The 14,156-nt window shown below is 35.3% G+C and overlaps 1 protein-coding gene across 4 annotated transcripts in view; it reads left to right on the forward strand.

Moving 5' to 3' along the window:
- The window catches only part of LOC102225371 (low-density lipoprotein receptor-related protein 8-like), a 158,789-nt gene that overhangs the window by 123,805 nt on the left and 20,828 nt on the right, over window positions 1-14,156 (forward strand). For all 4 annotated transcript variants that reach the window (XM_014471049.2, XM_023339613.1, XM_023339612.1 and 1 more), the window contains exons 11-15: window positions 3,298-3,522; window positions 5,185-5,303; window positions 6,335-6,474; window positions 11,195-11,336; window positions 13,745-13,897. In XM_014471049.2, coding sequence (XP_014326535.1) covers window positions 3,298-3,522; window positions 5,185-5,303; window positions 6,335-6,474; window positions 11,195-11,336; window positions 13,745-13,897 — 779 coding nt within the window. The remainder of the gene's footprint in view (window positions 1-3,297; window positions 3,523-5,184; window positions 5,304-6,334; window positions 6,475-11,194; window positions 11,337-13,744; window positions 13,898-14,156) is intronic.

The following is a 14,156-nucleotide window of genomic DNA, read 5'->3' on the forward strand; positions in this document are numbered from 1 at the left end:
GCAGACTCTATTTTCAAAGCGGTAAATAAACTCATGCATCGTAGCTTCTCTGAAAGGGCTTCAGCTAATGAAGTTGTGCAGTTTAACTTGACCTTGTTCAAGCTTCTCTTTACGTCTACCTCATCCTTTCAAAACAAAATGTTTTGCAGCTTGCACTAGGAAGGTCCGAGCCTCATCTTTAGTACCCAGTTTGCATTCTGAAGAAAGTTTCTTGTTATTGTAATTAGTCTGCAGCCGTGTCAGAGAGGACTTTCTACTTTATGTTAGCTGTGTTGTAGTCCAAATGACTTTCTAGAAAACAATACTATTTTATGAGTTGTCATTTTTGCAGTTAAAGCATTTTAGAATTAGGTATTCTGCAGTCTTGAATCTGATTAAAGTATTTACAGTATTTGCATAAAATGAAAAAGAAAATAGAGTATGGGGAAATATTTATATTTCCTAACTTTATTCCCTATTCCATTGTCTAAGCATTCATCCATATATACATCTGTCCATCTATGTTTATGTCCAGTCATCTGTTTGTCCTTCCTTTGGTATTTCCAGGGTGCATATTTTAAGCGTAAGAGTTTTAAAAATAGTTGGTCTTGAGAAATTGATAGGAACCCTTTATTGACATAACTTCATCTGGTACCACCTTTTCAGTCAGACAACTAAACACTTAATATATCATAATGACTTAGCTAATTGGACTTTGCATCTGTTGGAAAAAAAAGACATGCTTAAATGAAATCTTAAAGAGAAGAAATACGTTTCAACTATATCATTTAGGCCAAACGCCGTTCTCAATCTCTGTCATTGATCACATTAGTTTCTTTTTTTTTAACACATTATAAATGTAAATGTTTTGACAAGCATTTTCAAAAATGTATACAAAGTTTCCTGTTACATGAGAATTATTTACTTCCGTTTGAACACAGCTGTTTTTGCTCCAGATGATTACAGTTGCAGTGTGTGCCCAGATTTATTTATGTGGTATTACGCTAAAATAATATGTAATTTGATGCAAGACTTTCAGCACAGAATATAGTGTGAAAGCATATATCAAGCAAACAATAAGAGAGTTGCATCAAAAAACAAACATGCAGTTTATCCAGCTTGCTGTGTATATTAACATAGGAATTAGCAGGTGAATAAATTTGGCTTCCAACCAATGGTTGAATGTGTTATGAAAATAAAAAGAAGAGAAGGCTTGAAGTATCCAAGCACTGGAGAGCAGAATGAGAATAAGTCAGAAGAAATTGGATCCTTTCCCTTTTTATGCATTTTGTGAAATACTAAAAACATATTCATCCTCTGTTCTTTCTTTTTTCTGTTTTATCTTAAGATTCAGATAGGTTGACCAGTTATTTGATAATATTTGAATTATTCATTCACATTTTCCCATTTATTTCAATTTTTTTCTCATTTTTCAAAAACTTTTCTTCAGTAAATTCCCTGTTACTTTTACAAGTAAGCTGCCGTCAATCTGTTCCATCCATTTTACACTTTCTTCATTCATGCATGGTCATATTTTGATAATCTTAAATAATTATTTAATTTGTTGATGTGACAAAGAAAACTAACACACATACTTTATGTATATATACTATACATAAAGTTGTATTTACAAATAGTAAAAAAATAAAATAAATTAAAAAATATCTAATTTAAACATTTATGCTAAAAATAAGTAGATATTTTAACACTCTTTTCTTTTTGAAGTTTTTTTTAATTCCTTGGGAAGCATGTGCTGCTTCTCCCCATCACAGTGATGTGGTTTTCCAGACTTTTTCATACTGATTAGCATTCTGTGGGTTAATGTCTTGTTAACTTCCCCCAGTAATAGAGATGTTGCAAACAATTGTATGGCCAATTAAAGATGCAATCTGCTCTGAGTTCTTAATTTATTGCTTGTTTATTCTGCTCTGCAGTTTGCAGTAACTATTTATGCGCTCACCCTGTTTCCATGCAGTGTAAAACTGAAATGTAAATGTCCAAATGGATATTTATTACACTTTTAGTGCCCCATAGTCTAAACCTAAGTTTCAAATCCAAGACAGTCCAGCACTGCATTAATACCTGTATTAATACCCTATATTGCTCCAATTTAACCCCAGAGGAACAGACTCTGTTTGGATTTATGTTTGACGTCCTGTAGCATAAAATAATAATAAAAAAAAACTTCAGAATATCTGTCATAGTAATGTGAGATCAGCCTCTACCATCCCTACCACCATACACAAAAAATGAGTTGGCAAACTGTAATGCAGTCAATTACCTAGACAATCTGCTTCCAAATCCTAGTCTCATCCATCTCCCCCTGATCTTTCACTCCAATTATCCCACCAGCTTGCTCTTTTAGTTAAGATGCTCGTCCCACCCAAAAATCTCCTCCTGGTGCCCCTTTGGAAATGTTCCCATGCAGAAACTGAATTGGAGTGCAGTCTTTTACAGCTATTTCATAAGACTGGCTTACAATGAGCTGATAATGTGTTTATGTCTTACCATGTTTCCCTGGTGAAGAAATAAAGCAGGACAAAAAACTTTTTTTAATATTTTCTATTAATAGATGGAGGCAAATCTAATCTTTCTGTTTGGAGAAAATCTCACACAGAGCTCCTCATATACACAATATCCTGGTTTTGTAGGTTATTTTTTTTGAAAAGTCACAGATATGCTATATACTCTTAGGCATTGCATTTTTTGGCGTATGCTCTACCAGTATTGAACATCCAGAGAACAAAATATTTGTAATTTTTTTGTTGCAAAATATCTCAAGGTCAGTTAAAGTGGTTGAAGAGCTTCCATAGACAGCAATTTTCAGGTTTTTCCATAAATTCTCAATTGGATTATTGCCTGGGCTTCGACTTGGCTGTTGTAACTCATGAATATGCAGTGATCTACGCTTTGGCTGTTTGTCTAGGGTTGTTGTCCTGCTGGAAGGTGAATATCTGTGACAACCATTAGTCTTTTTAAGCATCTAACAAGTTTTCTACATTGTATTTAGCTCCTTGCACCTTCCTATCAACTCAGACTTTCTCAGAACTGATCCACTGGCCTCTCTACTGTTTCGTGGGCTTCATAAGTGCTGTTGGTTCTCTAGTCTTTTAAAACAAACCTCTGAAGCCTTCACAGATTGTGCAGACTTTAAATTACACACAGGGTACACTGTTTTTAAGTCAAATTGGATTTTATTTAGGCATATCAAAGTATTGGGGGCTGAGTCTAAGGGGCATGAATACTTTTCCAAGGCTATTTATTCGCTGATGTTTACATTAGTCATGGTTTAATCAGTTGTTATCTTCTGTCCTACAGTGCATACATCAATAAGGCCAGTGACTCTTCGCAACAGGTGACGTTGGTCGACTCACTCCACTCACCGGAGGGCCTAGCTGTGGATTGGGTCCATAAAAATATCTACTGGACAGACTCTGGCAATAAGAGCATCTCTGTTGCAACGGGAGATGGCAGGAAGAGGAAAGTGCTAATAGCCACCGAGCTCAGTGAGCCACGGGCCATTGCAGTGGATCCTCACCAAGGGTGAGAGGAAAGTTTTATAGTTCAGCAAGTTTTGCACAGGAGTTAAGTGGAATGGCCTGAAGGAAAGAGCAAAAGACCAAAAGTTCTTAGTTTTGATCATTCTCACATTCTCCTGTGTGAACACCAGTTCCATTGTGAAACTAAAAGAAACTTTCGTTTTCAAGTTGGCCTGAAACATTTTTCCACAGTTCTTTTTTTAAAACTAATCCTTACGGTGTATTGTGCAGTTTTATAATTTTCTGGAAAGAGACAATAAGAGTCTTTGTCTTCCTTTTCTACCACTTTCACCTCGAGCTCCCAAAAGAAACATTTTCACAGCTTTCCAGATTTTGGCAAGGTTGGAAAAACATACAACTGAAGCCAGAACTTTACGTGTTGACACACTTAATTAAAATAGCCCAAACTTCAGTAAGTTCAATGGATTCAGCAAGCACAGTTTTAAAATTTAAAGCATAATTTTGATAAATGTTGGATGGATAAAACTAATACAAAGTGCATATAAAATTGGACAACTCCAAAGTCAAATGGCTACACGATTCAGAAGAACATAAAAAAATAATCAACACACTGCTCTCTTTCTTCTATTTATTATTGAGAGAACTGAGAAGAATAAAGGGCGAAGAAAAAAGATATGCCTTTCATCTAGAAAATGACTATACATGTCTTAAAATATCAGGGTTCTGTGAAGGAAAAGCAACTGAGACCATAATAAATCAGTTCAGATCTTTTTCCATTTTTAATGTTACATATAACCTGTATTATCCAACTAAACAAATCATTCAGTAGAAAAATTTATGATAATAGAAATCTCTATTAAAGTTCACCTGCTTTGTAGGAATTTCCATACAGTTCTCTGACATGTTGCATAGGATTAAAATAATTTCATTGTGCAAATGTACCAGTCAGGAGATGGGTACAAAAAATGCATAGCATAAATTATATAGTAGGGATAGTTGAGACGATAAAGAACCATGATGACATTATTAAAATTGAGAGTTTTAAGTTTTCTTTATATTTCTGGGAAGGACTTTGATTTTCTTCTAAAAGATAAACACTGACTGAAATCTCCTAAGATTTTGTGAAAAATAGTATTTGGTCTGATATATCCACACTGGATATTTTAACCCTAATTGATAAATGCAACATACATTACAGACAATATTCTAACAGATTTGGAGAAATTTTCAAATATCAACAAGCCAAGACTTGAAAAACAAAGTTGAAATTCAAAAAGTGTTTCAACTGGATTTTACCTCAACAGTGTAGACACTTGTATGCAATCAGATAGCAGCTCTGATTCTGTTTTTAATATTTCAACCAATTTTAGCATGGTAGTTGCATGTGTGAATGGATAGATGGATTTACAGACAGACAGATATGTAGCATAAATAGAAAGAAAATGTAGGCCTGTTCTAGCTTGTGGGATATTTACTCACAATATCATAACAACCCAAAAAATGTTCAGACTCCTGCTAATTATGTTACTATATAAATGACAGAATCTCAGAACTGAGCATCAGGTGTGACTATAATGAAATCAAGAAGATATGAGACGTCCCTCTTTAATTTCACTGTGGTGTTCAACATTCAGATCAATCTTGCTTTGTTTGGTTCATTCCATTGCTTTGTTTTTATTTACCACAGCAATGTATCTTTTCACAGTTTTATGTACTGGTCAGACTGGGGAGATCAGGCCAAAATAGAGAAAGCTGGGATGAATGGAGTGGACCGTCAAGTTCTGGTGTCTGACCACATTGAATGGCCCAATGGAATCACTCTGGGTAAGAAAACATGTTCATTGATTCCCTTTAGAGGAATGGCAAGCAGCCCTGAAAACACAAAAACTACAATCTGCAAGCAGGGAAACAAGCATGTAGAGTTGAGATAGGTCTAGAGATAGTCCAATCCAAATAACTCCCAAAGTTATATCTCAGTCTTTATCTGTCTCTCATCAATCAAGCCGGTGAGTGGTCTCTGATTTAATAAGCTCGACACTCTGGGCTGTCAGTACCTGCCATCATCCTTTGCAACTCCCTTGGCAGCAAGAGCAAATTTTTCCACTCTGCCCTTGCCTGAGGAGAAATAAAAGTGCACACACTCACCTCGATCAGTGGAATTGTGGTGTTGCTGGTACATTCATGAAAACAAATTATTTTTAGAAGAAGGCAAATGAGCAAGTCGACCCAGACTGCGTTACTCTCTTGGGGGGGAATAAGTGAATTATTTCACCTTGGTCATTTATAGCAAGCAGAGGAAGTGACTGAGTCAGATGAAGGAGATTTTTCTTCTTAAGGTTTAGTAGTAAGAAAAAAAAGTGTGTTTCTGTTTAGCGTTTCGCTTTCTCTGACAAGTTCTTCAAGTGTTTGACCCTTGCTTTTATCCAAAGGATATTTCAGATTTATATAGACTGCAAGCTGTCAAAATAACCTCAACATAAATGCCAACAGTAGAGCAACAGTGGCCTTCTGCTGTGTTTGGGATTGTTACTTGATGTAAGACTTCTAAATGTTCTTTTAAAGAAGGTCCAGCAGGACTAATGAATTTATTCAAGGTCATGTACCCGTCCTCCCCCAGCTGTGATATTACAGTCACATCTGTGTTTTCTCAGCACTGGGTCTCGGCCGTCATGTCAGAGAAGATTGATGGCGTAGCTACTGGGCCATTACATTTATATACCTCTCACCCTGCACCTTTCTCAGCTGACTGACCTTTTTCTCTCTCTTTCTCCATTCACTCCATGCTTCCCATTCCTTTTCTTCCTCTCCTATTTGGTTGTGTTCCCATTTTTTATCTCTTTTCTACACGTTGTCAGATTTGTCCAACAGACGTCTCTACTGGGTGGACTCCAAGCTGCACCTGCTGTCGAGCGTGGATCTGAACGGAGACAACCGCAAAGTGCTGCTGTCCTCCCATCACCACCTTGGACACCCATTCGCCCTCACCGTGTTTGAGGTACAAGAAGAATTTAATTTTAGAGTGCACACAAACCAGTCAGTGGTAAATGAATGCATTAGTTTGGTTTCTTCTGCCATATATCTTTGCTTTTAAGTACTGCAGAAATTTTCTTTTATATACAAAAGCCTTCATATCTATTGGATTCCCTGGCATGCCAAAAGCGTTTGGTAAATAAACTTTGTATAGCACAAAAAGAGAATTGAGTAGATATACTGTATTTAGTAAAAACTGTATATTAATACATATTTTTATATTTAATGTGTAAGAAGGTTTTGTATCTGTTGAACCATTTTGTTTTGATTTGACTATCTAGACTACTGGAAAACCATTTCAAGTTTTTTTGGGAAAGGAATCTGATTTCTCTCTCATTCTTTGAAAGAGTCTGTGATTCTTTGCACTCTAGAAAGATTCCTAGAGAGAATCAAGCCTACGGCTTTACAGATATTACAGATCTTCACCTGTGGATAACAGCTGGCAGGAGATGCCTTTCCTTATATTCTTCCTTTTTTATACATCAGGTCAACCTAGAGTGTTTGATAATGTGTGATGTGTGAAGTTGGATCAGAAAAGGTGTCTTCCTGACGAGCGTTACAAAAAAAACAACAAAAAAAACATTTAGTTTCTATCTTGCAGTTGTGGAGATTTGGTAAACCTTGGTAAAGTCTTGACTGCTTGTCTAACAATGAGGGACATTTTTGCTTCCTTTAGCATTCTACTGTGACGAGATAATCTTTGAATTTTAAAGAATAGTTAACCTCTGTTCCCTACATGGTAGAGTGAAAAGTATTGATTTTATCCCTCAATAATTGAACAGGATAACAATGTAAGATGTAGAAAAAGTGTAGGGTCATTTGATGACCTTACATCAAATGACCTTAATAGTTCATATGATGAACTGTTGGGTGACTTCCATTTACTCAAGAAGCTGAAAAGTTTTATGCGAATGAAACTGGAATATGCTCAAAAGAAATTTGGTAATTCATTCCATGGTGAATTCAGAGTTACAATGATGTTCAGCAGTAAAATAAACTAATAGTGAATCTATTGTGGTGGACATGAGTGACATTGATTTCATTCAGAGTAGATGGGTGAGAAGCAGAACAGCCCAAAGACAGATGTGTGAGGATGAAAGTACAGAAAGAAAGAGACAAAATGTTGTAAGTCAGAAGTGTTTTCTCCATTCTTCTCTGTGTTGCACAGGCTGTGATGAGTAGAAGCTGAGGAAAAGGGAGGACATCCATCATGTCTGGCTGAGAGGATGTGTCTGAATACTGTGTGTGGGTGTGTGTGTGAGGAGAACTTATGTTTCAGATTGCAGTGAAAGTTCACTGTCTGAGATTAATAGCCCTCAGTTGTTCTGCTCTGTGTTCTGTATGGGTTATGATACAGAACAAATTAAAAATCCTTTAGCCATAGAGAAGGTTGTTCTGCTCCTAATAACTTTACTTTGGGACATTTGTTTCTTTTAAAGTGGTCCGGAACAAGCTGTGAACCAAAACACTGAATAGACTTGTTTCGTCAATTTTGTTTATTCAAGGTAAAGAAATTTCTGCGTAAACAATATATTTAGAGTGTTCATAAAGTTGGGAGACATGGAAGACTATCAGCAGACTGTAGGACATACACCATATTGGAGTGTATTGGGTTGGCTCTATGAGCAGTGCAGTGAGGAAAATCATGTTGCTTGTTTTCTGAGAAATTAGCTTATGTTTCACAATTCACATTTCATAATTTGCTATTGTGAACTCTTAATTGTCCGTTTTTAACGTCTGTAATCTTACCTCAACTGTTTAAAAAAATGATCTTAGAATTGATTTGAAATTCTGAACTCCTAACAAGAAAAAAATACAAAAGTTAGGTCTGTCACAATGATCTAACTTTAGCCAAAAACAAATGTTCATGTGGAATTTGACTTGCTAAATTCATGACATTAGGGTCAAAAATCTTTATTGACATTCAAATGGTATTTTGAATTGCGCTCATTTAATCAGTTGCTTGTTTAATAAAATAAACTGTGGCATTTAAAAGCAGGTGAATAAAATCTGCAAACATTAAAAGATTTCCTGAAACGTATTATGAAAAATACTGCTTTTGTTGGGGTTATTTTGCTAATCACAAGTGAATTATTACATAGCATTAGTTGGAAATATGTTTAACATTTTTATAATTGTGACAAATTAACTAAAGCCTTTAAGTTCACATAAAACATTAATGCAGTATCTCCTTTTTTAGATGTGAGCATGAATGTTAGTTTTGAGCCATACAGGTAATGCTAAACCTTTATTATGCTGGCTTATGAACAAACATTAAAAAGGAAAAACAAAGCTTTTCTAAGAAAATCTTGATACACCATCCCACAGCACAGCGAAAGACACACCAACACACACATAACGTCTCAGTCAGTGTCCACCCCCTGCCCTCACACCGAGTCCTGAGGAAACACAGATTGTAAAAGCTTACTGTGAGTAATGTTGTCTATTCTTCTTCCTCCAGTGTTATTGCATTACTTTCCCCCCATTTCTGTTATGCTAGTGGGTATAGAAGAAGGAAAGAATGAAATGGGTTATTGAAATAAAGAGATACTGAAAATTGATATGTTAGGGAAGACGGAGCATGTGGCCACAGCTTTAGACAGGAAGAAAATTAGGATTTTAAACAGGCTTTATCAGTGCACACTTAACAGCGGCCAGCTAATGTGTACTGCAATCCTTAGCTTTAACTTCCATTTAATGAGTTGCTAGAATTGTTGCTGGATGTAAGAAACTAACAGTAAAGCAGAGTTTCCTGTGCCCCCACCTGTTTCTGTGCAATGCTGGGTAAATAAGTCTTTTTCACTTTTCTATTGCTTGAAGACAGACATGTTTGGCTGTTGGGAAATGCTATTTAAAAAAGTAAACTGCAGGTTTTAAAGGACCACAGAGCCCAACTAAGTAATCTGCTAATGTTTATACGAGTGATTATATAGACTTGCAGAATAAAAGGTACAATCTCTCCTCAAGAACGTCCTAATAGTCATTCTGCATGTAGTGAATGTTCTGTGTTTTTCTATCTAATATCTAATAAGATTAAATAAATATTTCTGATAACATTATTATAATTGATATTTACAGTTAAAACATGAATTGTATTGCAACAAGGGTTAGTCTTAGTTGACTATTAGTGCACTCTATCTTTCTTTTTGTGTCAAATTGTTTTTTTCTAAGACTGAAAAATCATCAAAGTCCGTTTTCCACCCTGCTCTTTTATAATTCATGCCCACTAAGATGTGTTTTCGTACCACTAAGAGCCGGGCCTTTGACTGATGTGATGCAACATTTGCCTGTGCACACCAGGGTATAAGTTCAGCAAATGAAAGATTCACATTGATCATACAATAAAGAGTCACGCTCCTGAGGTTTACATTGCTACTTGAAGTTCTCACGGTCAGAAAAATGACATTTGAAAAGACTGATGGCGGACAATCTGATAAAAAGAAAGAAAGGTTGAGACTGACAGTTTGTGAAAGGCATCCACAGAGAGAGCGATAAAGGGAGATATGGAATAAAATATCTAAGAATGGTTATATCACCACTGCTGATATTTATCTTTCATTGTTTCAGCATTACTGTCATAAGAGTAAAGGTTATCTCAATCTAACTGCAGAAGATTGAGCCATGCAGAGTTTGCGGAAAGATGGAAAAGGGAATTCTGGAGAAAGGTTAAGCCCGCTGGTAATCCAGCACAAACAGAAAGAAAAGAAAACTGCTGTGCTTGAAACACAAACCAGGATGTACTTTGACACACCTAACAAATCTTTGATGAATCCCTGCTGCTCCTCTCTTCAGCCACCATAAAAGAAATTGATAATTTATTTGTATAGCGTTTTGTCTTTGTCTCACTTTTACCTTTAAAACTTTAGTTTTTGTGATTTTTATTTAACATTGTTCTTGATCTGTTCCTACAAAAACAAAGAAAGAATCTGTCTGCAGATTTATCCTTCCTATATGTCCACATTGGATTTTCACTAAAATATGTCTCAACTAAACATTGCTTGCTTTTAATCCATTGAACATAGAAATACAGTCTTTGCAAAAACATTCAAGAGCTGTGATAATCTTTTCATGTAACCGATCACAATTTTCAGTGTAATTTGTTGGAAGTTCACCTGGCAGATGAACGCAGAGGCATACAATTCTTAATTGGAAAAGAATCAAGAGTTTCTAGAGACTGATCTACATGTCTGTACATGAAAGTATTTTCAAAATATAGAAGGGAGGATCACATATGAAAAAAGTAAAAACCTAACAATTTAATAACTGATGAGCAGGGATCTAATATTCTACTCTGACCTTTATAAACCAAGATAACTATGTATTTCACACTTTCAAACAATATTATTTTTACATAAGATGAAAAAAATGGTTTGTTTATGTGCAGATGAGTCTTATAATAAGCTGTTTGGGTTAATACTTTCTTTTTCTTACATTATATTAAAATGTTTCAAGAAAAAAATTTTATTACGTAAATCAAAATGAACAGTAATAAAAAAAACTTGCTTTCTAAAAATTACTTTCTGACTAATGTCTATTTAAAATTGGAGCTCCACATTTTTGCTTGAATGACTAAAGAAAATAAACATTTTAATGATATTTTAACTGCATTACTATATAGCTAGTATGGCTTTTAGTATTAGTACAACATTTTGTCGTTTACAACAGAGTCATCTCTTTTAACACAGGATCGAGTCTACTGGACGGACTTGGAGGATGAAGCCATTTACAGCGCAAACCGGCTGACGGGTCACGATGTGGCTAAAGTAGCAGAAGATCTTAACAACCCGCTGGACCTTGTTGTGTTTCATGAACAGAGGCAGCCCAAAGGTAAACCAAAAAGAAACAATCCAAGTATACTCTAAATTTGATATGAACATGTAAAAGAAAGAGTTCATATGGCACAATCAGTTGAAAAAGGGAAGCTAATGATGACTTGTGTGTGCTTGGTCAAATGACAAAATACTGTTTGATCTCAGCACAATTTGAATTTTAAATAACCTGTATTATAGATTAGACAATTAACTATTTTAAAGAAGGAACAAAAGACTTAGAATGTCAAATGATTTGTTAACATTTCATACTACAAAAGTCTTTTTGTGTGCATGTGTTTGAACACCGCGGGTTTGCCAACAGTTTGTTAGTGAGTCTGTTTTTATGATTTGTTTTTACTCCTCATTAAGCCCTCAAAGCGATGTGCGTGTGCCAATTGGGAACAAACTGCATTCTTTCATTAATAAATCAAAAGACATCCCAGAATTGAACATGCTAGCTTTCCAAATGCCAACAGAAACAACATATAAAGCAAAACTAAGGTTGGATAAAGAGATATTAAATGAACTCTGGCTGCCCTGGAAGACCCGATCAGTAATCTTTTCTTTAAAATGTTACCCGATTGAAGCAACATTTCATTTCTTATATAATTGTAACTCTAAGCAGTCAATAACCACTGCTGGAGTCCTGCTGTTTCAAATACCATTCTCATTCATAAATGGAGTTTCTCTTGAAGGTCTCTGTAAATTACTGAAATGCAGCTGGAACATTTTATTCTAGTGAGTTTTATTTACTAGAAGCATCTTCATTCTGAAACATCTACATTCTGAAGATGCTTCAGAATCTGAAGATTTGGATGCACATAAGTTGGTTGAAACAGACCTTTTGATAACTGCTTTATTTTCTTTTCTTTTGTCTTCTTTTGTCAATTTCAACCCATTTCAATGTGGCTTAAATTTACTCTTATGTGGGAAAATCATTTTTTAATAAGATGGAAGGCAGTATAGAAAAATGCAGAATTCTTTGTAGTAATGGCATCACTGGTAGTAATCTATAAAAGTTTTTAAACATTTTAGCTTTAATAACAAAAGACCAATCTGACACGGAAGTCTTGTATTCTTTTGTTTTGCGTCTTTATTCATGCACCCCACGGTGTGAACAGGCAAGATAAAAGCCTTGTTTGTGAGACTTTCACTTGTTTCCAACTTTAACATGTTACTCTTCCCATGGATATGGACAAGTTTAGATATTTTTTTATGTCATTCTGACTTCTACAGATCAACAGATTGACTACACATTAATAGCATGCTCTCTAGTCTTCCCCATGTTTAAGAGAACCCTAACCCACACAAAAAATTGTTTTTGAACAAAAAATTAATTAATTAATTGTTATTTTGGGGAATTTTTTTTAATAAAAGCATTTTACACATCTTATATCAACTTCTTTCTGAAAGATTCTGTAAATTAAGCATAAATGTGGTCCAACTTTTTTAGTGAGTGACACACATCCTATTTATTCTTAAGAAGTCATAATGTAATAAGCAAGAAAATACATCAGAAGGTCGAAACAACCGCGACCTGACCTACTTCAGGCGCTTCACCACAACGGCAAGCAGATCAAAAAATAAATAAATCCATGAGTCTGCATTTAGGGCTAAGAGAGTTCATTTAAATATTTTATCTATGTGTAGAATGCTTAAAAAGACAGTCTTTGCACCTTTCCATATACGTGAGCACTTTCATAGTGCTCTGCCAAAGTAACATGAATATTTGAACTTTTTCCCATTTTACTTTACTGCCACAAACTTCACTACAGTGTGTTAGAAAGGCCCTCTCGAAGTCAACACCAAAATTTACTTGAGAAACTGTGGTAAGACTGGCATATAACAAAGCTAAGATTGAGTTATTTTGCAAAAAATAGGTGGTAAAAAAACAAACGTTAGACGTTCAAGGCTGGTAGAGCCATACATGGAGAAAAAAAAACTACAGCAAAACAGATTTTACAAATTGTTGACTCTAGGGACCAAGAATATGAATGTTGTTCAGGGTTTTCTGATTTTTTTTTTTAAATGAAAAGAAAACAATAATTTTACCTCATCTTCACAACTATGCTCTGTGTTACTCTGTCATGTGAAATGCTCATTATGTTTGAGTTCCTTAAATTTATGGTTGCAACATGTAGAAATCTGAAAAAGTTCAGGCGGTGTGAATAGTTTAAGATTTATTTGCTCTGAATTTGTTTTTAAAATGTGTTTTTACCTCAATACTTTTGTCAAAGTTGTGTACATATCCCTACATTATTTGTATATATGTTAAAACTTTGAAATGTTTACATATTTCAAAACTCTTGGGATAAAACTGTGATTTCAGACCTCCCACCAAGTTACGCAAAATAAAATTATTTTGAAGGTTTTAATTTATTTATCATAGCTTTTGATCCATCTTTTTTTTGCTCGTCTCCTCAGCCCCTGACACCTGCAACATGGGCAGTCTACCAAACGGCGGCTGTGAGTATCTCTGTCTAAAGGCTCCTCAGATCACAGATCATTCTCCAAAGTACACCTGCGCCTGTCCTGATGGTATGGAGCTCGGACCAGACATGAGACGCTGCGCTGTAGGTATGTCACCTCGAACTGATAAATCACACTATCCAGGGTCCCTCCTAATGGAAGGAACTGTGCAAGATAATGTCACTGGAGATCTGCACTACTGTAATTACAGTCACGTCATGATGGAGTGTCTGCTCCAATATTAGGCTGGTAATGGAGTTTCCCCTTCCCCACCATGCTCGCTTTAGAGTTAAGTTTTCTATAAGTAATTGCTCATCTTTTGGCTTTGTATTTAAGAGTTTCCTTATTGCAATGATAACAGGAAGTA

The sequence above is a fragment of the Xiphophorus maculatus genome, chromosome 9 (genome assembly GCF_002775205.1).
Source record: "Xiphophorus maculatus strain JP 163 A chromosome 9, X_maculatus-5.0-male, whole genome shotgun sequence".
Classification (NCBI taxonomy): Eukaryota; Metazoa; Chordata; class Actinopteri; order Cyprinodontiformes; family Poeciliidae; genus Xiphophorus; species Xiphophorus maculatus.